Source organism: Symphalangus syndactylus, chromosome 17 (genome assembly GCF_028878055.3).
Source record: "Symphalangus syndactylus isolate Jambi chromosome 17, NHGRI_mSymSyn1-v2.1_pri, whole genome shotgun sequence".
In the NCBI taxonomy this organism is placed as follows: Eukaryota; Metazoa; Chordata; class Mammalia; order Primates; family Hylobatidae; genus Symphalangus; species Symphalangus syndactylus.
In genome coordinates, this window is record NC_072439.2 from 90,540,217 (window position 1) to 90,567,861 (window position 27,645).

At 38.2% G+C, this 27,645-nt stretch overlaps 1 protein-coding gene across 7 annotated transcripts in view; it reads left to right on the plus strand.

The window, feature by feature from the left end:
* The window catches only part of LPP (LIM domain containing preferred translocation partner in lipoma), a 721,973-nt gene extending 695,958 nt beyond the window's left edge, over window positions 1–26,015 (plus strand). For all 7 annotated transcript variants that reach the window (XM_063620511.1, XM_063620512.1, XM_063620510.1 and 4 more), the window contains 3 exons: window positions 13,431–13,609; window positions 19,858–19,978; window positions 21,568–26,015. In XM_063620511.1, the coding sequence (XP_063476581.1) occupies window positions 13,431–13,609; window positions 19,858–19,978; window positions 21,568–21,696 (429 nt within the window). In that variant the 3' untranslated portion in view covers window positions 21,697–26,015. The remainder of the gene's footprint in view (window positions 1–13,430; window positions 13,610–19,857; window positions 19,979–21,567) is intronic.
* The last annotated feature ends 1,630 nt before the right edge of the window (window positions 26,016–27,645 follow it).

Here is a 27,645-nt window from a genome sequence, read left to right on the forward strand (position 1 = left end):
ACCTGGGATGTGGAAGTTGCAGTGAGCCGAGATTGTGCCAGTGCACTACAGACTGGGCAAAAAGAGAGAGACTCCATCTCAAAAAAAAAAAAGATTAGCGTTAGAAGTCAGGCAGCATCACTGCTATGACATTCTCTCGGCCAGGTAGTTGCATGGGTTCTCCCAAGACCTCACCTCTTAATGGTGGACTGTTAGTATCACATTGTGAGATGGGATGTGTTTTGGTGTAGTCATCTTTGAAAATTACAACTTGCCATAGCTTATGAACAGATAACGCTATACTTGAGTTCTCTGCTATGGTGCTGTGAAAGAACAGAAGAGGAGAGTGATTAACAAAAGAGGTAACATTCACATATCATGGGCCATATAATTTGATGTATTTAACTTGTTAAGAAAATATGTTCAAGGCAGGGGCAACGGCAGAAGGAAAGGCATGAAAGAATAATGAGCACAAAGTGTTTACAAGCTTGAGTTGACAGGAACAAAGACTGAGCTGTGGGAGAGGTGACAGGCTAGGTGCCTAGACAGGGGAGGTAGGACAGTATCCTGAAGGGCCTTGAACATCAAGTTAAAACATTTGGCTTTGGGGAGCAATCACTGGCTTTAGAGCACAGGCATATGAACTGATCGTCTTTGGTAATCTCTTCCATCTACAATCTTTCTTTCCTTTGATAGTAAACATATCATCTCTGTTAAAGTTTGCTTCCTAGCTTAAACTGAACACAGACTCCAAACCATTGAAGCACTTTAGATTTTTTTCTTTTTTTTTCCCCTTTTTTTTTACTCACCACAAACAACTCTAGAATGGCATGCATTTGAACAAACCAAAAGTGATTTCACTCTTCTAATTTTCAGTGCTTTTTGGCTAAATGCAGAGTGAGAAATTCATACCTTTTTCAAGCAGTGTGGGTTCTTTTTCCCAATTTCTGTCATCCATCTGGTTCTCTGGAGGTCTTGGAATCCAGGAAAGTGTTAGTTCACTGTGCTGAAATCCAAAAAAGACTGCTAAACTGTGAAAGAAAATTTGCATTCCAGAGACACTGAAAGAGTTAGTCCACCACCCTTTTGCAACAGCAAGGAGAAAACATCTGTATTTCCTGCCTCTTTGTCTTTAAGCAGTTATAGAATGGAAAACCCTGTACTCCCTTGCTGTGCATTTCATACCTAGTTAATCTAAATCACTTTTGGCAGGGTGGGGGAGGAATCAAAACATGGAATTATTTTATTTCTAGTGTCAGAAAATATTACAGCCAAGATACTGTTTAAGGGAAGCAAATTACTTCACCAGCTTCCTTTTGAGCTCCTCATGAGGTTTAATTCTCATGAATGGGTCCTAGAGCTGGCATTTGACATACACATCAGCAGTGTTCTCTTCGGAAGGAAACCGCACAGTCACAGCCATGATGTAGGCATGTCTTTATGGCCTTCCTAAGTCATGTGCTGTCTTTTGTCTTCCATTGGCAGAAATACAATTAGAAGGCCTTGTTCACAACAGAAGCCAAATCATTGCCAAATCTGTTCAACTGATCTCTAGAGAATTGAAGTTAGCTCATGGCCCTCTGGCTGTTCTCTTTGCCACTCCCAGGAGTTACAGGCTTAAAGTTATCCCTTTCTTTTGAAAGAGGATCAAGTTTGGTTCAAAGAAGCATTTCTATCATCCCCAGGAGTACAAAGAGAGCCCTTCCATGACCCTAGTTGTTTGGCTTAGACCACTTATAGCTTACTGTAATTTAGGAAGTAATTGTAATTCATAAAGCCAGGTAGATAATAAACATCTTGGCAGGGTTGAGTTTCAGGCAACTCTGAAGGGAACCAACATGTGAGTGGAATGGTATTGGGAACATTTCTAGTCTCTGCTTGCAGATCTTGATTCTAATGGATGACTCAGATTGGTTTAATTCTGATCTGAAATGCGCAGGCAGGCAGTCATTACTGTGTATACACATAGCTGAAAATATCATCGCTTAAGCACAGGTTTTAGACATTCTCCTGGATGAGTTAGTTACCCATGGTAGACAAATACTGTAAGTAAAAAGAGCATTCTCCTAATTCCTATGTTGTGTGATTAACTTCAGATCATTTATATTCCTAGAGAAATACGTAGCACTATTTTTTCTTTAAGAAATGTATTCTTGCTGAGGTAGAATAAAGAACACAAAAATTGTAAGAGGCCTTAGATTTTAGGTTATTTAATGTCATTTAATTTTGTATTCAACCAATACTTATTGATTGCCTGTTATGTCTTAAGCGCTGCTGCAGAGGCTGCAAATGCAGTAGTGTCTTGAACAAACTAGTGTGAAGATGAACAATAAGCATGGTAGAAGCATAGTAGCAACTAAATTCATTAAGTGATATCAGATAGTGATAAGGACTATGAAGAAAGCAATAGGGTAAAGAGACAGAGTCTGGCTCTGGAGAGGGGGCTGCTGAAATAGTGTGGTGATGCAGGCCATCCAAGGATAGTAATGAAATTTGGGATATGTCTATGGGAGTAGATGCTGTTGGATGAATCTTTGGAGGATTCCCAAATGATTGTTCATTCATTTACTTACTAAAATATTTACTGAGCTCCTTCTCTGTGCCCCAGGCATTGTTCTGGAAACTGAGGGTGATGCTTTGAACAAGACAAAGAACCATGCCCTATTGAAGCTTTTGTTCAGTCCTCAAATCACTCCATTTCAAGGGACCAAAAGGCCTACTAACTTAATTTCCTTATTTTATAGCTGATGGAATTTAGGCCCAGGGAGGAAGTGCTTTGTACAAAACTCACTGCTCTTGGCTAACGTTGGCAAGACTAGAATACAGCCCTTGATTTCTGCTTTATTTCTCCTTGCCACTGAGCCATACACAGTCTCTGTAAACATCTATGTCAGCAATTCTAGTTTAGTGCTGGGGTTAGTCGGCACTGTGACCCAAAGATAAGTCGTTTTCTCTATCAAGGCCTCGTGTCTACTCTTAATAAAGGTAACAAAATTGAGGGTTGTTAAGATGGGGCTTCACAGGCGCAGGTACCAGGGGCTTTGTTGGACCTTGATTACGGTTAAGTCAAGAAAATGGACCTTGCCAAGTATAACTGCTGCAAACTAGACAGAGAACTCTATGAGACTTCTCATTGGCTCATAGACTTCTCTGTACACACTCTAAATGCATGGTATATAATTACTCCATCACTTGATAGGCGTTCCAGGTATGTAAACTAAATAAGATACATGGCAAGAAAAATTACCCGTTGAAAACAAAACAACAAAAACAAAATAATCTGTATTTTTTCAAACTCAATATTCAATATTCAAGGGAGTGTGGGTACTTGTGTTATATTTTATACTTGTCTACTTCTCTCCAGTAATAAGAATGATAGAAGTTGGCTCAGTTGATTAGTCAGAGGCTGTTGAACCAAGATATGGGGTCGATCCTTCTGTGTAACAGTAATTCTCTCCAGCGAAAAGAGCTTTATAACAATATCTTTATATCTATTTACATTCTTAAAGAGTGTTTCTCCCATTTCTTATCATATTTACTTCTCAAAATTCTGGAAGATTGTTAAGGCAGAATACTTAGTATCCCATTCTATAGATGAGAAAATTGACACCCATGTAGTTTATGGAATTTTGTTCAAGGTGCTGTGAAATTCCAGCTACTCTGGAAATTCACTGCCTCAATGAAACTGGTCTAAGTGTCGGTTAATAGCCTCTATTTATAGGTTGCTGATAGTAGGAATTATGAAAGCTGGACCTAAGGCTTCCTAATGTGAGGCTTTGGATAGGATTATCTCCTCTGAGCTCTTAGCCAGAGGGCCCCCATATTTATCAGCGTGCAACAATCTTGTTTTGCACAAAACCCAAGTAATGTAACATACTCAGCTTAACAATTTTTCATTGGCTGTGTAAGTAATTATGTTAATTTTTCATATTCTTATTGTTAAGTGGGCCAGAACACCAGAGAGATGTGTTGGTATTCCAAAAAGGACTTAGTGTGGGGTTGGGAGAAGAGCACTGCGTGGAAACCATGTCATCTGCGTCCTGGACTTTTCACAGAATAGTTTACCACATTGGGCAAATATACCACAATAGGCAAACATACCACAATAGGCAAACCAGCTTCGCAGAATGCAGTGTCCTACTATGTGAGGTGAGACAGTTGGACAAGATGATTCCGGGAATTTTTCAAGCTCAACTAAACTATGTATTTATGAAAGGCTATGGGAAATCTGTATGCTAAAGATTATTAACTGCATTCTGAATAATTGCCTTTATATAGAATAAGGGAGAAAGATATCTGAGAAACTTGTTAATTGGAGGACAGTGTGAAGTAGAAGAATGAGCCTTTCTCTTTGTACTTTAGAAAATACAGGTTCAAATCCTGGCTGCATTTATAGCTGTGTGGCATGTAATGCAGAAAAGAATTCTACCATTCTACCTCCTATACCAGATTGCGCTGGAGATTAGATGGGCTCCTGTTTGTGTACATTTAGTAAACTTTAAGGATTGTACCAAATCAAAGTATCAGTTATTATTTTTGGTGTATAAAGGAATATAAATTACTTTTATGAAGAATTAAGAAATGTATGGATTTGGGGTATAATAAGGTTTACGTAGAAGAAGAGCTTTTTCACGAAATTCCCAGGAAAGCAGGGGGAAACTCACTTAGAAATCTAGAAGCCCATTTTATATTATGACATTATCCGATTATCCCAGAGTATCATATACACAATTCCTTAGATAATCCGTTTGTTAAAAGGACAGATATAAAATATGGGAGAATTAATGGTGAAGGGAAAAAATTATAGAAGTACAGTGCTTCAGTGTGGTAGTTACATTAAATGATCAAAGGATGACAAGTTAATTGAATAAATGTCTTAGCCCCTTGAAATTTGTATAGGGAATTTATAAAACTAACATTTATTATATATTCAGGACTAGGTTCTCACTTTGATAATATGTGAACTCATTTAAACCTCACAACACTGCAATGTAGACATTTCAGTCTACAGAAACCAAAGGCCAGAAAGGTCAAGAAAATTGCCTAGCTCTTTGAACCCAGATCACCTTTTTCCTAACGTTTCACTAATTCTCTTACTATAATATGGCAGACCTTCTTTGATGTCTGAGTTAATAAATCTTCACATGAATTATGTTGTAAAGGCAAAATCTATCATTTGACTTGTCTCGGAAGGAAAGGAACTCAATTCTTTTCTTTCTCTCTCACCATAGTCTTAGCCTTCTCTGATGTGTTCATTATGCCCATGGCATGAAGGTCTGACCCACAGTCATCAGCTCTTACTCCCCTTCCCCCTGCCCCACATTTTTCAAGGATCAGAACACATTCAAAAGAAGTGTTTTGGAAGACCTAGCATGCCACATGGGTTATGCATTTTAAAGTAAAATATTACCTCTCCGGGCATTAAGGTATAAATAAACTAAATGTTCTATAATTGAGATTTTCTTTTCTGATTTACTAAAGCTCAGATCACAATCCTAACCCTAGTGCTTAAGAATAAAAAACAGGGCATAATTTACTTTGTAAAGAATGTGCTTTATAGCTCATGGCAAAATTGAATAGAACGGCCTAATTGCCGTGATCTTTTTGTTCTTTCTGTTGGCTTTTTCCTTGTGGTTTTAGGGCATACTTCTCAATTTTAAAGCCAGTTTATGTAGTCCAAATACAAACAGAAAATTTTGTAAGAAAATTGTTTTTCTAAATTGTATTTTAGTAGTAGCACATAGGTTTTATCTGTGCTTGTTAAAACATGGATGTTCGGCCGGGCGTGGTGGCTCACGCTTGTAATCCTAGCACTTTGGGAGGCCGAGGCGGGCAGATCACCTGAGGTCAGGAGTTTAAGACCAGCCTGGCCAACATGGTGAAACCCTGTCTCTGTTAAAAATAAAAAATTAGCTGGGTGTGGTGGTGTGCATCTGTAGTCCCAGATACTCAAGAGGCTGAGGCAGGAGAATCGCTTGAACCTGGGAGGCAGAAGTTGCAGTGAGCCGAGATCACGCCACTGCACTCCAGCCTGGGGGACACAGTGAGACTCTGTCTTTAAACAAAAAAACAAAAACAAAAACGGATGTTCATGTCTGGCAATGTTGAGTTCCCCTTCACCAGTGCTGCTCAATACACAGATTTTGTTAACAATATTCTTCCTGTGAAATGAATTTGTTTCAGTGCAGGCTTAACGGCTACTCCTGTAAGAGTATTAGATATAAAGACTCTTGTTATAGCACAACATTAATTCCAAAGTGGGTTAAAATAATTTTTTTTTCAAGTGCCAAATCCAATCCCAACTAGAATAGATTCTTAGAGTCATAGACCACCACCATACTGCCTGCTCTCTCACCATTCATAAGTAATTACTCTCTTCTCTGCATTCCCATCATTCATTACTCGTGCCTCAATGATAGCAATTTGTCATGCCCTTTGCCTCGAATCAGTTATTAATAGTTGTGTCCACCTGTCTCACTGCATTGAGAACCTTTGAGGGCAAGGATGGCATCTTTATCTTCCACCTCTTCCTCTGTACATGCCAGGCTGTTGAACGCTTTGTTCCGCTCTTTAGGCTTTCTGCAATATTAGAGTAAGTGACGAGGCAGCTCTGTTCTTTAGAGAGGCATATGAGAAGTTTGTAGGCTGGGCGCGGTGGCTCACACTTGTAATCCCAGCACTTTGGGAGGCCGAGGCAGGCGGATCACGAGGTCAGGAGATCGAGACCACGGTGAAACCCCGTCTCTACTAAAAATACAAAAAAATTAGCCGGGCGTGGTGGCGGGCGCCTGTAGTCCCAGCTACTCGGAGAGGCTGAGGCGGGAGAATGGCGTGAACCCGGGAGGCGGAGCTTGCAGTGAGCCGAGATTGCGCCACTGCACTCCAGCCTGGGCGACAGAGCGAGACTCCGTCTCAAAAAAAAAAAGAGAAGTTTGTTTAAAGAGAGTTTATAAGAAAACTGAGGCAATAGATGCAAAAAGTTATGCTCCAAAAGGTTAACAAAAAAAGTTGAAATTATTTTACTGAATTTTCAGTTATGTTTCATAGCTGTCATCTTTAGAGGTAGGGGGGTGTGTCATGACATCAAAAAAATACAATTTAGAGATTTGATGCTATCTATTAAATTGTTTCAAAACTTTTCCTATCTATCAGGAAAACCTTCATCTGTAAAAGAGGAATTTTGATTCTAATTGAAAAATCACAGTCATAGGGGTGGGATGCTATTAAGCTTGAGATTATTATTTTCAGTCTGTTTTAAAACACACATTACATGCAGATACAAATATCGACTTAGATTAAGATATAGGCAAAGGACTTTAGAAAGAGCAAGAGAAATGTTAATAAAAAGTGCATGTCTCACAGGAAGGCAGAGCTGTTGGAAGGTTATCTAGTATAGGGTCATTAGAACTACCAAGGTAAAATGATATCTTCACCTGCAAAGGAAACCCAAAAGTACTGCCATCATTTGGGAAGCAATCTTGATGACCAGAATCAAGGTATAGAATAAGTTTTTATTCCATAATTAAGTTAGGCAATAGCAGTATTTTGAGTTCAAATAATGGCACTGGCATTTCAAGAGAAATTGGCTGAGTCATAGCCCCGCTCCTTTACTGTACCACATTGCCATTCTGTTGGGAACACCTACACTTGAGCTGTACTTCCCAGCCTTTTTTACATCCCAGTTCATGTGGAAAATGATGGCATTCATTCAGCACACGGAGTAAGTGGATGAGATCTCTCCTGTCCCGAGGCAACCACTCAGAAACTCTGGACACCTCTGGTCCCTCTGAATCCTCCGAAATATGGTGCACCTGGAACCCACTTGAAGCACACTGTGTGTTAACCTGCCAGTTGAGAAATTCTAGACTGGAGAATTGTTTTGCATGGTTAAGTAGAAAAGTAAAAACTTATTTTATATAAAGTACTTACCTGGACTTTATTAATTCATTAACTAACTGATATTTGTGGAGCATTAATTTTATGCAAGCATACTGTTGTCGATGCTTGGGATCCAACGATGAGTTTTCTTTTGTCCTGTAGGAGTTTAGGAGACAAACTGCCTTAAGATCTTAACATGTTTTCTCTATTTATTTGCATGTAACTTGCAGATAGCAAGCCTGAATGTCTCCTTTCTACTTGAAATACAGTGTGTGTCTACTGATATACAGATTCCATATAATGTGATATAGCAGAGAGAGTCTCTATGGGACAGAGAATTAGGAGACCTGTATTGTAACTCCCAATCTGTCACTAGCTGTGTTCTCTATCTATACCTTAGTTACTTGAATCCAGCAGTTGGACTAGAATCATGGTTTTCAGATAGTACAGGTTCCATCCCTTGATGCCCTTCAGCCAGAAGTGATTTTGGGCTCTTTAATATGTGCTTTTTTGATAAATTGTTTCCTGAAGAAAGGATTATGGGTGAATGGCCAAGTAAAAGAAGTTGAAAAATTCCTGGGCTAGTGTAATCTCTAAAGACTTTTCAAGACTGAATGTCTTCTAACTTTCTCTTTTTTTCTTTTTGTTCTTATCTCAACAAGACCTAAACTATCTAGATCATGAGATGTCACTCCTTATCTTTCTAGGAGTCTTTCCTGTTTCACGATATCATTTTTGTACCTAAAAAAGGTAAAGGTGAATATAAGATCACATTTTAATTTTATAAAATGAAAATGTTAACATTTCCAAATGGCAGTAATCACTTTATAGTCTTCTGAATCTTCAATTACTTATGTAAATGAAGACTGTATATCTTGATTTTAAATACTCAAACTTGAACACTTACATATACCTATGTAATATGTAAATAATGGTAATATTCTTATTCTTTATCATCTCATGAGTAGTTCATGTTTATGTTACCTATATGCTTCATTTATATTCATACGATTCTTTAGCTCTTCTGCCTGTGAGTTACTAGTTATTTATACAATATCCAAAGATAGAAAAAAATACTACCCCATTGTATCTCTGACTTAAAAACAGTTGCATTTGGGAATTTTCTGTACAAAGTTGATTTGTGATTTAATTCTTAGTTTCACTGAGTTTTTTTTTGTTTTTAGTCACAATTGTATTGCCAACATTTCAGAAAAGTTTATAACGTGTGACTTTTAGCAACAGAATTTGCTTTTTTCTGCTACTCTTATGTCTTTTCACTTTAACCATACTTTCATTGGAGTAGCCTAAAACATTTTTTTATGGAAAAAAAATCCTCAAACAGTGCCTGCTGCAAAATGAATAAAATTTGGATTCTTCATTCAGCTTTGGCCAAAGGTCTTCCACAGCTGGTTACCAATTACTTACTGTGTGTCATGAACTTTGTAGTCCCTGGGCAAGGATGCTTACTATTGTGGATACTGTAGATAGAGTGTACAATAGGTACAGGAAGTATAAGAAGTATAGGGACTTCCTATACTTTCCCACAGGTGTTGATTGCAAGGACACTTCTTGATAACTAACTGTGTGCAAATCTGTTTCAGAACTTGTTTCCTAGGAAACACAACCTCAGACTATGGCTTCATGGGAGGAGGGAGGAGTGATTGCAGTTTAGTCATAGAGGTTGACATAAACCACTAAATCAAGTACATTGTGTTCAGTGTCATAGGGGAAGCATAATACAATCCTATGGGAGTGGAAGAAGTTACTTACTTTTCTTGGAATACAACAGAAAAAGATTTAGGAAAGATTTTTCAGAAGAGGTGACATTTGAGTTTCACTTTGAAGAATGAGTAGGCATTCTCTAAGCAAAGTAGAGTATAAGATAGTCTGGGCTTGTAAAAGAGTGTTGCTTATTAAAGATGTGGCAGAAAGCTCAGTGTGGCAGCTGGGAAGAGGAGTCCATGGGACAGCGATGGAGCTGGATCAGGAGTCCAGTCACAAAGCACGCTAGTGAAGCTGGAAGGTGCTCTTTTCCCTTAAATCCCTGGCTATCAATGCTGGCAACCCTACTAGACAAAAAAAAAAAAAAAAAAAAAAAAAAGGAAGGAAGGAAGGAAGGGAAAGAAAAGAAAGAAAGAAAGAAAGAAAGAAAGAAAGAAAGAAAGAAAGAAAGAAAGAAAGAAAGAAAGATTTGAATTGGCATATTTAGAGACATCCCTCTTTCACTTATTTGCTTAAAGACTTTCTTTTTTTCCCAAAACCGTTTTATTGTCAACCATCTCATGTCATGGGTTCCGATGAATCCAATATTTGTATGAAGCATGCGTCTTTTTGTCTGGCTTTAAAATAATCATCTATAACACAAAAATATCCCTCTATGATGCTTATAATTTTACCATTAGCAATTTCTAGAATTATCAGTGGAGGTGCATAGTAAAGGTAATATAGTCCAGGTTCCTAGCAAATGAATGCCCCTTTCAAACCTCTGATAAGGGGTTATCCAGTTGTTTTTGTATATTTCTGATAATGTAAACATGCATATTTTTCTGTTGCTGTTAATACTGATTTATCACAGATTAATAAAATTACAGAGTTTGAATTAATCATCATTTTTCAAATGAGAAAACTGAGATTGAAGGAATAAATTCTTTACCCAATGTCATACAGCAGATTTTGACAAAGCCAGAAGGATAATTCACATTCTTCACCTAGCAACTTTCCTTTTTCATGGCCACATAATGAATTCCTTAGCTCCCTTTCTGCATTATTAGGAGTCAGATAACTGGGGTACCAGTCCCACCTCTGCATCTCATGCTCTCCACAACTCAGGTCCAGCAGATCCATTCTCAAAGTCTGTCTGCTCACCTGTGGAATGAGAGCCTGGGCTAAGGGAACTCCTAGCCCCCTCCTCCCTGACACTGAGTTTTTCCTTTCTCGAAGGCTACTAGTAGGCCCCACTGGAGACTGAAAGGGGAAGATTGCAGTAAAAGGCGCAGGCCGGCGAAGAATAACATGTCCTTCTACATCATTCACTAGCCTAGGATGCCAGTCAACTGCATTCTTGGAACCTTTATTTTCCAATTTGGGGGCATTTTGCAATAGGCTGATTTTAATCACATTTTATACTTTTTTTCCTTTGTTGCAGAAATGTTTGTATTACCTGTTCTTTGAATGCAGCATCTGTAGACCACAAGGTCTTTCCATAGGAACTGAGCCTGTTATATTGCTGCTAGTTTTGAGTAAATGAACTGAATCTTGCAGCCAAGCCTCAGTGCAAACAAAAACATTTTCTGGTCAAACATTTTCTGGTTATTCAACTCCATTACAGGGCTGACTAAAAAAAAAAAAAAAAAGGTGAAAACCCACAAAGGAGCAAAACATAAGTCCTGGGAAGACAATTTCCAGCCACATTAGCTCAGATTGTCGGGGTAGAAAAGAACCAGGCCCTCATTCTTCAAACCATCATCATCTCCAAACTCTTACCCTGTGCTCTTCTGCTATTTTAATTTCACCACTTCAAAATGGGAAAAACAAATAGGTTAATAGTTTCCATGCGTTTAGACTGTGACCAGAGGCATACGAAGCAATTTCAGAACCTCAGGCAACCACAGCTTTGAGGGAAGGATGATGATGGATTTACCAATTCATCTTGGGATGGATTCCAGAGTTAAGGGAGTCAGGCCAGCACTGTGCTGCCAGAGTGGGATATAAACAATATTCCTTCTTCATTCTTTTTGCACACATTCATCTCAGGCTTATTTCTATTTCAGACAGTATACTGGGTGCATTATAGGACAGAGAAATACATTCTTAAGACATAGTCTCTGCCCCTAATGAAATTAAAGTCTGCTAGAGGAAATAGACATATGCACAAATAATTTAAATAAAGTGCACACTTAAAGTATTGTAAGCAAACCAAATAAAGTGCTCAGGAATGGGAGAGAAAGAGGCAATTCATTCCAAGTGGTACCATTGAGGAAGGCTTCCCTGGGGAATGGCCTTCTGGCCTGTACCTTGAAAAGTCAAAATGGCAAATTGCGATACATCTAGGCATTAGCCAAGGCACAGAAGTATGGGAGTTTCACATAGGTTTGAACAAGAGTGAGTGGTCTGAGATGTTATGAGAAGCATAAAGGGGGGTTGGATACCATGTAAAGAATAAGCTCTTTTTACATTGTGAAGCCATTAAGATTTTGTTATCCAGAAAGGTACTTGTATTTGATCACATCTGTGTTTGCAAAGAAAACTGGAAGTCACTGGAGACAGGGGCAAGGGGAGTATTATAAGAAGAGAGATACAAACAAAGAAGCCAAGTCATAGGTCATTGCTATAGGTTAGACAAAAGGACACTAGTTACCTATGTACAGACGCTTCTTGCTTCATAGCCATTTATATATCCTCGTGGTAAAAGAGCAGTTACCCCTGAATTTCCACATCCCATTCAGTTCTTCATCTTTCTAATAAGATCCACATCCCGGGTTTATTCTGATTGTAAACTCAATGAGTTAGTCCAGATACCTCAGTTGGAATATAGCATTTTACATGTGAAACGTGGTTGTTTGCTAAGAGCATGGGATTAAAGGGGAAGATGGAAAGTTAACAGCCGATCTCTCTGAGACCTGATTCACTAACTGGTGTCTCTTTTAAGGGGTGCTATATATTTTTAAAGCTTAGAATATTTTTAAGGCCAGATAAATGAGTTTCTTAATTCACTTTTTCAAACCAGCTCCCTTGTACGTTCAACATTTCTATCAAGAGTTTGCGAACTCTAAACTTGGAGATGGTGTGTAAATCAAAGCTTTAAATGATCGGAAGCCTAATTGATTATGCTGAGTTCTGATTTGGGTTCTGCATCTAGCATGCTGTGTCTCAGTCATCTGACAGACTATTCTGTAAAAAGTAGGGGTCTTAGTGATCGCACCATGGTCCAAGTGGTCACACTATGTCTTTGATAATGAATCAAGTTTTAGAAGTAATAGTGAAGCATTCCTCAGTCGGAAAGGAATAGTTCAAGAGTCAACAAACTATGCCCATGGGTCAAATCCAGCCCATTGTCTGGTTTTTTTTGTAAATAAAGTATTACTGGAACACAAGCATGCCCATGTGTTTACATGTTATGACTGCTTTCCAGCTATAATAGCAAAATTGAGTTGTTACAACAAAGCCAGAAATATTTACTATATGGGACTTTAGAGAAAAGTTTGCCATCACCCTTGCTATAGGAAACAAGGAAAGGAACAAGGATAGAAGTCAGAAAACACATGTTCTGAGTTCTGGACTTGCCACCTACTACCTGAATGATACTAGAAAAGCCACTTGACCCATCTAATTGTGTTTCCTTCTCTCTATAACATACTTCTTTGGCCAGTTTGTTAGTTAATTAGTTGATAACACTTGTTTTATATTTTTAAGGACTGTATTAAAGCTGTAGATGTGGTTTGTAAATGGTGATAAATGCCTTCCTTAGAGTAGTGTGATAAGGACCTGAGACAATCTGTTTTATAAAGATGCCTGTCATGCAATATGGACCCCCTTCTGTCCCAGTCTAACGTGGTTTCTGTTTCCTTCCCCAGAATACTCTGGAGCAGTGCAATGTGTGTTCCAAGCCCATCATGGAGCGGATTCTCCGAGCCACCGGGAAGGCCTATCATCCTCACTGTTTCACCTGCGTGATGTGCCACCGCAGCCTGGATGGGATCCCATTCACTGTGGATGCTGGAGGGCTCATTCACTGCATTGAGGACTTCCACAAGTAGGCAACCTACTCTCTCGTCACCACCCTGCCAGTCCTTTTGGAGTCTGCTCTTACTGCCTGGCATCTGGGCATACATTCTTCTCTCTGAGAACTACAGAATTTCAGGATTTAGTGAGGCCTTTAAAAGAGCTTATTGATCCCTCATCCAATGCAGGAATTAATATCAGACAATCCATGCAGTCATCCAGCCTGGTCTCTGTGTCAAGGCTTCCCCAGAGCTTGTCCATTGCATCTCTGGGTAACTCTAATGATGAAAAAGCTGGCTCAGCCACAGTGTGTATGTATTAGAAAGAAACAGGATCCTGGCCTAAAGAGGAACAAAATTTGTGACATTTGGCAATTGCTCAACTTATTTGAGCTCTTCAATTTGGTCATTAGACCAAACCCTCTCTAAAGCTCTCTCAGCTGTGACCACCCAGAGTTTTCTCAAGAGTTAATCTCTGCATCCCTGCCACTCTACTGATAGGGAGTTATGGTGGACAGACAGAGAACCATTCAGTTTCTTTTACTAATGCAAGCCTCTCACATATTCAGAGGCAGTTTCATGCCATTGTCAACATATTGACGCCATTCCCTAGCCTTTTCTTCCACCCAAGTCTTCTCTTTCTCAAGTTATTTTTTAATAGAATTAATGAATGCAAATTGTGTGTTCTTTTGAGGAGGATTAAAAAATGGTGCCTCAAGATCAAGGCCAGTTATTCATGGGCCCAAAATAATCTGTCCTCACTACTTCATTTGTCTCATTTTTAGGTCCTTCTTTCCTGTATTACAGCTGAGGTCTTTATGAAAATTAAGAAATTTATACAGTTTTGTATTTTGCTTATTTTTATTTGGCCAGTTTGTTAGTTAATTGGTTGATAACATTTGTTTTATATATATAAAAATATATAAATATATTTTTATATTTTATATATAAAAATTATTTATATACATGTATATTATTGTTATTATTATTATTATTTTTTAGACAAAGTCTCACTCTGTTGCCCAGGCTGGAGTGCAGTAGTGCAATCTCAGCTCACTGCAGCCTCCGCCTCCTGACTCAAGCAATTCTCCTACTTCAGCCTTCCAAGGAGCTGAGACTACGGGCATGCACCACTATGCCCAGCTAATGTTTGTATTTTTAGTAGAGATGGGGTTTCAACATGTTGGCCAGGCTGGTCTCAAACTCCTGTCCTCAAGTGATCCACCTGCCTCAGCCTCCCAAAGAGCTGGGATTATAGGCATAAGCCACTGTGCCCAGCCAACACTTGTTTTATATTTTTAAGAACTGTATTAAACCTATAGATATGATCTGTAAATGGTGGACTCAGGTTTCTGTATGTGTTTGCTGGGCATTGGCTTTGAAGACAGCCTTTGAGGCTGTCAAAGAGATGAAGCTTGTATTGCTCACCAGGTTGGGTATCCATTCTATGGCCTCCAAGTGTGAAGTCTTCCGGGTTAATTCTCACCATTGTGTTGATTGTCAACAGCCAGGAAGCACTTACACCAAGGAGTTTGGAGACCTGAGACTCATATTTTAAGAATGAATGTCCTAACCACTTTCCAAGTAGCAAAGAAAGTGAAAAGCTCACCAAAAGACGTGAGGTTGAATGAATTAAAAAATCCCAGAGGCAGAAATTTGCAACCTGAATTAGACAAGGAAGGACTCACTTTTAAAGGGCAGTCACAGCATAAATTGTACTTCACATTATTGATATTCTTAGCTTGTAATTACACATTGAAAAATCCCTGCATCTATTTAAGGGAAGTGAAAAGATCTCAATGGGGAGTATGTTCTGTCACTGTCTCTCTCCTTTCTTAGACTTACCCTAATCCAAGAAAGACTGATGCTTATAATCAGAGCACACATGTTTCTGTGGCTAGAAAAGACTGATACATTACAACCCTCAATTAAAACAGGAAATCAATTTTGACAAATGTCAGTTTATATCTATGCCATTTATCTTTCATGTCTAGGGGTAGGGAGCATAATTAGAGACTGGTGACTGATGACGTAAGTTTGTGGGTCTGAAAGCTCCCAAAAAGCAGACTTGAGCAACTAAAAGGGGGAAAAAAAATTAAAACCCCCAGCTAACCTTCCCCACTAGTCCAATGCATGTTAAAACATAAATTAAAAATAATAATAATGTTGTCTTCATGATTGGCAGGTATGTAGGGAGAGAAGTTTTTTTATCCTTTCCCCATTTCCTAAAGGAAAATCAGAAACTGTTTTACGGAACTCTTATTTCTAAGCCTTAAAATTACTAGAATACAAAGCAGCTAAAAGTCCAGCATAGGCTAATCACTGAAAGACCAAAGAGAGGGCAGACAAAGGGATATTCCTCCTCCACACATTTTTTGGGGCCTTGTTTGTGGTCCTTTTGAATGGATCTCCTTTTGTGGACCTTTAGAAATTGCATATTAATTCAGTTCAACTCACATTTATAAAGAACCCTCTGTGTGCCAATTTCTGCATTAAATGCTGAAGGAGAGAGATACAAGGAGAGAAATTGTGCAGATATATATAGAGAAGTCACTGTCAGCAAGGAGCTTGCCAGGAGGAGGGCAGAGAAAGTGTGCAGGGAGAAAGGGCTGAACTCCACGCGACAGGCACGGGTAAGGGCTTCTGCTGTCAAAGTCAGATCACCTGGCTCTGTGGTCAGAATAGGCTTTGTGGAAAGAGAATGTCGAGAGTGTTTTAAGTGGGAAACAAGGAGATTCCTGGCAGAGGGAACAACTCAGGCAAAAAGCAGAGGCACAGAGTTAGGAAAGGGTTCTCTGTGTTCAGGGAGATTTGCTTTGCTGTAACTAGAGCAGCCTGGGAGTAGAGATTACCCTGAGATACAGGAGACCCATAAGAAGGGATTTTCCTCACCTGCTTAGTCTGTCTTTTATTTATTTATTTGTTTATTTTATTTATTTATTTTGAGATGGAGTCTCACTCTTGTCGCCCAGGCTGGGGTGCAGTGGTGAAATCTCAGCTCACTGCAACCTCCGCCTCCCGTGTTCGAGCAATTCTCCTGCCTCAGCCTCTCAAGTAGCTTGGATTACAGGCACCCGCCACCACGCCCGGCTAATTTTTGGATTTTTAGTACAGACGAGGTTTCACCATGTTGGCCAGGCTGGTCTTGAACTCTTGATCTCAGTTGATCCACCCGCCTAGGCCTCTCAAAGTGCTGGGATTACAGGCATGAGCCACTGTACCCAGCCTTAGTCTGCGTTTTAAACCAGTGCTTCCCAACCTTTAACATGCCTATAGTCCACAGAGGGATCTTGTTAAACTTTGGATTTTAATTCAGGTCTGGAGTGGGGTCTAAGATTCTGGATTTCTGTCAAGCTCCCAGGTGCCCATGGCCTGCACTTTGTGTAACAAGGTTCTGGAATACCGTTTTTGAGACCTTGTTAATGGACCATCCTCTACATAACCACCCTTGGTCAATGTCGACTCATATCCTCCAGCGTACTGGACATGCAATCTTTCACAGATGTCATTTCAGATGACCTCTGCAACCACTGCAGTCTTCTGGAAGACTAGCTCCCCCACCCTAACACACACATACACATTTTCTCATTTCACCTAAATGGTTATCTTTAAAGGCCCAAGTCAATTAACATTTCCTGGAAGAAAACTTCTCTGATCTCCACCCCTCCCTTCTCTCATGTTTGGATTTACATCTTAATCTCTGTGTTTTATAGAGTTTTATAAGTCTGCTGTAGAGAGCACTTACCACAGTCTGACTGGTATAGAAATATACATATGTGTGTGTGTGTATATACATATGTGTGTTTGTGTGTATATATATATATATAACTTTACAACAATCATCTTATATCATTTTTGCAATAAGGATTTGTATATATAAATTAATAGAAATGCTGCAGAAATATATAGAAATCCTTCTCAGGTCTGTACTGGAAGTCCTTGCTTATTCTTGTATTCCCAGTGAGAAAACCCAGAAAAAGCAGATTTCTTTAACTGACTCTTTGTGTTTGGAGGCTTTATTCCCCTATCTATGCTTTCTTATCAGCAATATTACCCTCATTCATTTATGTATTTAATCAGCATCCATTTGTTGATTGCCAGAAATGTGCCAGAATACAAGATGACCAAGATCATCCCTCTCTGAGCCTTGGCTCTGTTGGCTGTAAAGTAGAAATGATAAAAATACTTCCTCATAATGTTGCTGTCAGTAGAAAATAATGTCAAGTGTGTACAGCACTTAACAGGGCTTGGCATATAATAAGCACTCAATAAATGGTAGCTTTAATCATCAAAAGTGTTTTCATCAAATTTATTTTTATGATTATTGTCCACTCAGTGAGCTAAGCCTTGAAATAGACCACCTGGGATTGTGAGCCCTCCTTGAATTGCTATCAGAGGAACATTGTGGGGACTATGAGAACCACCTCCTGCCTCTTCACTTTGGTTTTTCTCATCATGGAAATGAGGCCAATTGGTAGGAAAGAATCATTACTCAGCAAGAATACAGTTTATGTCTTCCCAAAGAGGAAGAACCTTGATATTGAACATAAAGCCCAACTAATATCTTTTTTTATAGAGAAATATGGCAGATTCATTTCATTAGATATAGCCCAACTTTTTTTTTTCTGCAGCAGTCACAATGGTTGTTCCTGGAGACTCAGAGACGGAGCAACGTCCTATCTTGTGGAAGCTTAGAATTTAGTGCCCCATAAATATATCCAAATAATTACTACCAAAATGGATCAATTCAATGACAGAATTCTTATCTTAGAGGAGTAAATAATTCTATTTGAGGAAATTGGAGAAGGTTTATAGATACACTGATAAAGAAAACATACTTCTGCCCCCACAGAGTTTGAGGAAAGGAAATTTTGCAGTTGATCCCAGAAGCCTACTTATTTCACCACTGATGACCCAGATTTAAAAATAATCTGGTAGTCCAAAGCAATTTTTTGCCACTGAATATAAACTTCTTGCATAAAATACCAATTATAACAACTCTGATTACTGCTGCAGTGGTACCATGATCCTTTTAACTTTTCTTTCACAGCAATCAATTGATCTGCTGCTTAATTCATATTTATTTAGATTGCAGCCATACAGATGCTTTTTGGGTGCTGCCAGGAATATTAATATGTACATATAGAATATAATGTATGTAGAAATGCTTTGACAACCATAACGTGTTCTGCAATGTGTTCGATTACTATCATTATTTCTTTTTAAGTCTCACTACAAATAGATAAATTTTTAACATGATTTATCTTAAAACCAGTACCATGAAAAAAACTGAGTCACAGTCTGTTTTTCTTTTTTTAACTCTCTTCAATTCTTATCCATGTCCATTTCAAATCATGTGCCATTTCATACCTTCACAAATACCATCTCCAATTTCCAGAAGATACAGATAGATACATGGCTTATATTTTCAGCCAATTAATCTGTCATAGAAAAAAATCGTTAGGTACCATTGATCATATTAAGAAATACTAAGAAATTAATAAGTATTAAAAGTATTTACCAGCAGCCTCAAAAACATATGCATATGCATATTCATATGTATATGTATGTGTCTGTGTGTTAGTATACACTCACCCTTTGACAGTGCTAAAATCCTTTAAAGAATAAAGAATTTGACAGCTCTTTAACTTTTAATTTTTAAGCAAAAGTTTAACACAATGAAAAATGTAGGAAAAGCAGACTTGGCCATTTTAAGTTTTGCGTGATGTATATTTAAATGCACTAACCTCTGCCCTTTTGAAAAACTATGTATTTGAGTCTTCTTATGTCAGTTCCTAGAAGTCAAGACAAATTTCCAAGAAAGAAGCTCTAAAAGGTGGAAACAAGGCAAAGATACCAACCTCAGAATATTTTTCTAGGACCTAAGGAGTGCATACAAAAGTCTAGAAACAAAAGTCAGAAACAAATAGGGGCTGGACAGGACTTTGTTCTCTCCTCCAGTGAGCCTATCCCAAGCACAGGGTTTGCATTCAGAATCTATCTAAAGGTGAATTTCATATCACACACCATGCAGGAAAGAGATGCTAGATGCTCTTCATGCCCAAGCAATTCACACGCTCACTCTCTCACCTCGCCAAATATCACAATATTTACCACCTATTGATGGAAGAACCTCCACAGTCCCTGAGTCTAACTCCCTCACCTTACAGATGAGGAAGCAGGTATCCTGACTCTCCATTTCCACCTTTTCCTTCTACCTCTGTGTCCCACCTCAGTGTCGATGCGCGGTATCTAACCAGAACTCTCTCTTCATTTTCAGGAAATTTGCCCCGCGATGTTCTGTGTGCAAGGAGCCTATTATGCCAGCCCCGGGCCAGGAGGAGACTGTCCGTATTGTGGCTTTGGATCGAGATTTCCATGTTCACTGCTACCGATGCGAGGTCTGGTTGACACTCCTGCCCTGCCAGTCTGTGGCAGGCATTGAAAGGCTCGTTCGGGCTAGGTTTACGTAGATGTAGCAATTACTAAATCTCAGAACGGCCTTAGTGCCTGTACTCGTAGGACTTGGGTTTTAGATTTGACACTAGTATTCCAAGCACGTGCTGTTGAATAAGTCACTTTATCTCTGTCAGTCTGCTTCCTCACCAGAAGAAAGGACTCAGGTCCTTAACTCCTCCAAATATGGCTGTGAGAGTGAAATACAAAATCGTGTATTAAAGGACATTGTCAATTGCGAAATACTAAATTAGTGAGAAATGGTGTTATTGAATCTTTAACTTTGACTCTGAGGCTTTTGTTAGAACTTCTTGTTCAGAGTCATGGAGATTTATTTATTTGTTAGCATGCACTACTAATTGCTCAGTTTCCTGAACGCCTCTAGAGCTGCAGTATATCTGCATGTTCTTTTTGGTAAAGCCAAACTTCCCGCAGAGTATAACCATTGCTGCTGTTGTGTTCTGGATGCCCCGTTAACTTAAATTTCATTCTATGTCAAATGAAGACATGAATTCCATTGACCTTGCCACCGTGGTAGACAGCAGAGGCGAGGTTCATAGCTGTTGTGGCCTTTGTGAGTTTATACTAAAGTTAGCAAACACACACCTCTTGATGAAGTACTATGTATTTATTTTCCAAAGAAACTTCTATTTTCTCCAAAGACAAAGGCCAGCATTTAACTGTTACATAACACTTTTCAAAATGGACCCTAAGAGGAGCTGTCAACGGTAGTATATTCCTTTACAGTTATGCAGTTCTTTACATTTTTTTTTGATCCATTATCTTCTTTGATCCTCTCAACAGCTATTTAGAAAGGCAGAAGTTATTTTCAGAGTGGCAGTCGGCCTGTGTGCATTGAGGCAGACTGTGGCAGAACTATGGGTGGTGCTCAGGAGGCCTGACCCCTGGACTAGCAGTCTTTGCTCTCCACAATGCTGTCTCCTTTAGAAAGTATAGCAAACCACTGCTCCCCACAAACTTTAGGATTTTATTTTCTTACTACAATTGAAGTAAATACACAGAACCCACTGGTGGCCCTACTGCTTGGCAGAAATCAGTCTACCTTTGCTCTAGCCCAGAAATGGCCAAAACATTCCATTCCTGTACCTGTGTACCTGTGCATGCATTTTGAGAGATCCTTAAACTAATGGTAAAGGGTAAGAATGCATCGGTGGTTAGGGACATTCTTATTTTCTCTTGTTGTTATTTGAGTGGGGGCAGCAAACTTCTACATGGGAACCAAGATAGGTGGCCTCTTCTCTTCTTATACCTGTATTTCATATGAAGTGACCTTAGGAGGATTATATTTATGTCCATTTATATTTATGTCCCCAATCTTTAATTCAGTTACATTCAAGATATACTATGTTATATAGGGGGAGAAAGGATACAGGGGATTAGCAAAATGTAAAGCAGGAAGGATAGTAAGTGGCCACATTATGGAGGCCTTGAATAGAAAGCTCAATCATTTGTTCTCCACATATGTACTTAACATTTTTACTTACATCGTTTCCATCTGTCTTTACTGTTCTAGGATTGTGGTGGTCTCCTGTCTGAAGGAGATAACCAAGGCTGCTACCCCTTGGATGGGCACATCCTCTGCAAGACCTGCAACTCTGCCCGCATCAGGGTGTTGACCGCCAAGGCGAGCACTGACCTTTAGATTCAGTCACCTGTTCAGCTGGCACTGAGGAGAACGAACACAAGAAAAAGATAAGAAATACTAGAGGAAAGGCCATCAAACTACAGGATAGTCTCTGTTCTTCATCGCTATTAACCTTGCCTTAGAAACACAGAAATTATGAGATTTTTTTTAAAAGTTGTTACCAAATACACATTTCACATTGAATCATGTAGGGTCTTGATGGGCCTTTGTTCCCAAGGACTTCCACATTTTTGCACAGATTATGCTCCATCCCATTCACTTCTGCATTCCTGTAACTTTTAATCCCTCTGTTTGTCTCACTTTTCATCTGGTTGAATGGCTTTTTTTAGTGTGGTATTTGCTGTCACATAGTTTTTCCTGGGTGAGTCTGCCAACTCACAGGTGCTTTTCGGCTTGAAATCTCCATCCTATCATTTCCGTTTTGCCTGTGACTGTAAAGAGTAGCCATTCTTTTCCCATGTATTGAAGAGTATATTTTTCTCTTGCTTTATACTACTCATGTCCTTGGGGAGGGAAATGCACAATTTTTTTTTTGTTAGGCTGTAAATAATTTAAGCTCTAAATTACATAAGTTAGAACAAGCCCAAATTTAATTTGCAACCATCAGAATTCAGAATCTATAGTGACCAGTGATCAAGGCTAATTGGTAAAGAGTTATCAGCCCATAGCTAATAAGTAGTGACAGACAACCAAACTTCAATATTTTTCTGAAGAAATTACAGGTGGGATATGCTAGAAAAGGCATTTTGGGGTTATGTTTAAAAAAAAATTATTGTCCCACAATATTACCTTAAGATTTTTGTTTTCCACACTACCTGAACATTGTAATACAGACAAACTTGATTTGTTCTAGAATATAACATTTTCAATACTGGCCCACTTTTCATCTTAGAAATATTGTCATGTTTATTCTAATATCCAACACAACTATCAAAATTGCCTTTTTCTCTGGAGGATGAAAGCTGTGAAAAAACAATTCAAATTCTCTTCTTTTTCTTTTTTAGGACCAGGTCCATTTTGCCTGACAATTGCAAATCAGAGCATACAAAATAAAATTGTGCAGTTTTGTTTGGTTTACTTTCAAAGAGTAGAAAGCTTGAAAAGATTGTGAAACCACAGTTTCATTATTCTCATAATCCTTCTGCAACTGAAATTACATATTGCAGGAGACATTTTCATATCATCAATGTGACATTTACACCACACTTTCAAAGACAATCACTGAAAAAAAAAATTGTCTTTATGAGCTAAAAATATGCAGAATCTCTGCCTAGAATCTTTATTCAAACTTTTATTAGCCAGTGAAACACTTGCTTGCCAACTGCCAAGCCATACTTATTAAGTTTGAACATGTTTCACTTAAAGAGAGACACCTAGCTTAGTCATGGCAAGTTGCCATTTTGTAAACTAAGGATTTTGGATTGAGTTTTCTTAAACCTTTCTTCAGATCTCCCACAAATATATACTTTTAAATTATGGAGTATTTTAAGTCTACAAAAAGGTATAAATAATAATATAATGAATTCCTATATACCTAATACCCAATTTAAGACACCAAATATAACAAATATAATTATATCCTCCAATGTACGCTTTCCTTATTCCACAGATATCTTTTTCATGATTGTGAAGTGATGTTCAGATTTCTAGTGTTTTTTTTTTTAATTTTTAATTTTAACATCAGAACTGAAATAAAAAATCATGGATACGTGTTTTGAATTGCAAACTATTCCTCAGGAATTCCAGTTAAATTTATTTTACTTGAATAGGAATGATCATAAAAGTGATTCTTTTTTTGTGACTAGAAATTGTTAAGCTGATGGTCACTATAGCTCGTCCTTAATGTATGGCTCATTTGCTTTTGTCACTAAACAGTTTTGTGTTAGAACTACCAAAATTATAGCTTTTAAGAGCTTCCCTTGACCACTGTCTTTTTCTTACCCTACTTCTCTTATCTTTGATCATATATTTCTCATAATGTGAAATGTGATGAGATTCATTTAGGGGCAACATGTGAGTTTTGGGAGGCAATGTCAACTGTGTCTCTGAATTCCTGTCTTCCAAACTGAAGGCCAGACCATGCTGATGACCTCAAGTAGCACTGACTATTTGACAATAGGGCTGATAATGCAATCGGCTTGAATTTTGACTTAGTAACTTTTTAATGTAATACGTTGGGGGAAATTGTCTTTAGGACAAAGCAAAGAGTCCAATCTATTAAGGGATAGATTGTATCTCTTAAAGTGGTCATATTATTATTAATTTTGCCAAAAGAAGAAGAATTTATTGAATATTTATACTATAAAATGCAGTAACAATCTACTTGCTTATTACATTTAAATCCTTGTGTAACTGAATGTTTACATGTCAAGAGGAAAGGCTGTAAGAAAACGCTGTCACAGACCCATCCCTGTGGCATCGTCAGCAGAATACTGCTTGCTTACAATCTTTATTATGCATTCTTATAACATAACCTCAGAGTATCTTTACCAAAGGTTTTTAAAGTAAATCTCTTTTTAAGATAGACTTATACTTTTATAATAATGAATGTGCACTCATACATATGTAGAAATATTTAGATTTAGAGGGTTTTTTTTTTTCTTTCACAAGGTATAATAAGGTAAGGATCCTACCATATTTTATTCTAGGGTTTCTTAAATATATGATTTACATTACTGTATTTTCTATTAATCATTTGATTTAAACAATGCCAAGTCACTCTTGTTTAGTTGCATGAAATTTTGCCTGCAACAGAGAGAAAAAGATTGTATTACTTTAATGATTATAATCATACTGTCTGCTCATATAATATCATAATTGTTGTGGTTTAAATATATAAATAGTAGAAAAACCAGAGTCTATAACAGAAAGTTTGTAAAAATATACTGATTTTGAAAAGTATCAAGAATATAAATATTTGGTAATTCTGTGTAACAAGACAGACATGGAAAAGGAAAAAAATCCACTATATCATGGGCTCTGCAGAACATATCAAAATAGGATTTCTTAAATTTTTCAATCCCCCAGACCATACTGACTCAACATGGAGTCTCACTGGCAAAGAAATTTGCCTTTAAAACTCAAAAATAAGGCCAGGTGTGGTGACTCACACCTGTAATCCCAGCAATTTGGGTGGCTGAGACAGGAGGATTGCCTGAGGCCAGGAGTTTGACACCAGCCTGGGCAACATAGTGAGACCTTGTCTCTACAAAAAATAAAATAAAAACCAAATTAGCCAGACATGGTGGCATGTGCTTGTTTAAATAAATAAATAAATAAATAAATAATTGACTCAAAAATAAATCATGTGTCCCAGCATAAGGCATCAGGTTGTTAGATGCTGGCATCTCTGCAGCTCAAAGATGTGGGTTCTTTTTCTTGTCATTAACACATTGTTATTTCTGTAGGAGCAACTTCTCTGATCGAAATTACTTTTTTGGGTATGTGCTGATTAAGGGAGTGGACCTATCAACACTATAATTGTTCCCTATGAAAGATTCTGCAGAGATGTTTATGGTGAGGTTTAAAGGATATGAAACTCTACGTTTAAACAAGTATTTTATATTTGGGTACAGAGGAAGAAAGAGAGGGCTTTTTCCGTAGGGCTATAGTAGAGAGTTAGTGGAATATAGACAGGACTCTGAAAACACGACTTCCAACCATTTTTATAGTTAGTAAAAATCCTATTAATGTGAACCAGCCAGGAATAACAGTGTTATTTCTATTTGATATGGTTTGGGCTTCTCTTGTCAAATCTGTGTCGGCTGCCCCCTGATCCTTCCATTATCAAGTTTTGAAGGGTGTTGGGGAAATTATGGCAGCTGCTAGGGAGATCAGGGAAACACTGATGTAACCTCAAAGCCTCTCACCATTCCTCTTGGCTTGGAAAGGCTTTATTTTTTCATATACATTTCTAGAAATATTGCTATTCTACCTTAGTATTTCACATTTGTAGTTCAAACAAGTGATTGTCCATCTGTTGCCTAGAGCTATAGTACATGTGTGTTATGAATGAAATATGACAGCATGTTCCATACCCCTGCTTTAACCATCTGTGGGAAACCAGCAAACTGTAAAAGATACCTCTGCAAAATGTGCCTCAAGTCCATTTGTTGGGATCGCTCGTTTGGTGCACTCTCTTGGGAGACAATCAGAGAACAACATATACTTGTGCCATATTTTCAAAGAGTTTATTTACACTACTATGAATATTCCAATGAAGAGTCAGTGATGTAAGTGATAACCACCAAATCTCAAAAATATACTCACCGAAAAGTAAAAAAAATTAAAAAAAAAAAAGAAAAGAAAAGAAAGAAGAGAGAGAGAGAGAAGTCAACTTTTCATCTTAATATATTCTAGTAGTATTTATTTTTCCTTGTCTTGGAAGTATCTCATAGGTCTTTAAATGAGTAAAACATTTTTATGCCAGAAGGAGATATAATGGATGTTAGTGTTTTTTATTTGATTTTACAGTAGTTTTATTCAGATAATGAAGACAGAGACTTCAACTTGATTCTTTACCACCCATTCAGCATATTTTTTAATTGTCTTCATTGTATTTGCTTAATAGTGGTCCAGACAAGTTCAAAACTTGTTCTCAGCGAGGCGTTAATATGGTGCAACCATGAATATTTCAGGCCAAGTTATTCACTTGACAGATAACAAGAATGAAACTTTTCTCATGAGGCTGTTGTTTGGTTAGCATAGCCTTATTTCAAACCTTAAAAAGTTACCTGACTGTAGCTACTATGACTTGGTAAGGATTCTTCCTCTCTTGCTTTCTTCCTCCCTTCCTTTCTCCCTCTTCCTTCCTCCTCTTCTTATTTTCTTTCCTACTTTCCTCTCTCCCTTTCTTTCCTTCTTTCCATCCTACCTATTAGTGTTGCTGTACTTGGATTTTTTGTAAATTAAATCAATGCATTATGATTTTAGGGAATTATGATTATATTCATAAGGGGAAGGCTACCAGGAAATATATGTGGCATCCATAAAATCTTCCTTTATAGGGGCATATTTTTTAGGTTGTATGTATTCGTAAAGTGAAATGAGATAATAGAGCCTTTCTGTTTCATTTTAATGAATTTTCATCAGGGACTGAGGTCATAGATTCTTGGAAAATTCATTTGTGACTGATCTAGTTTTCTCAGCTGTATGCAAAATAATCTTTCAAAGACTAGGTTAAGATTTTTTTTTTTAAGTCCAAAGCAATTTAACCACAAAAAATTATATTTTTAATGATGGCATTTTATTTTATTCCATTGCAGCTTGATAACTTTCCTTATAGCAAAGGAATAACTATTGTATTTTCAGAATTTTAACACGGATTAGCACTTAGCCTGTGAGACTAATAATATATTGTAATAGTTGATACTAAAATATTTTTCAGCAGGTTGGACAGCACCAGTTTTTCTTAGATCACAGACTACAGGCATAATTTCCCTTCGATCCAGAAAAAAGGACACTAATTCCCTTTTCTATTTAATTTTCCTGGCCCTTGTTCAAAAAGTTGTGGACTCTATCTTAGTTACAACATGCATGTCCCTTATTTTGTGGAGAGCTGTGTGAAAGATGCGTTTTCTTTCTTCCTTTTTTTTTTTTTTTTTTTTTGATATGGAGTCTCACTGTGTCGCCCAGGCTGGAGTGCAGTGGCGCGATCTCCTCTCACTTGCAAGCTCCGCCTCCCGGGTTCACGCCATTCTCCTACCTCAGCCTCCGGAGTAGCTGGGACTACAGGCGCCCGCCACCACGCCCGGCTAACTTTTTTGCCTTTTTAGTAGAGATGGGGTTTCACCGTGTTAGCCAGGATGGCTTGGATCTCCAGACCTCGTGATCCGCCCGTCTCGGCCTCCCAAAGTGCTGTGATTACAGGCGTGAGCCATTGCGCCGCACGCGTTTTTTTCTTTAGCTGATTGACAGGTCCCCCTCAAAGTTACAAAAAAAGTGCTA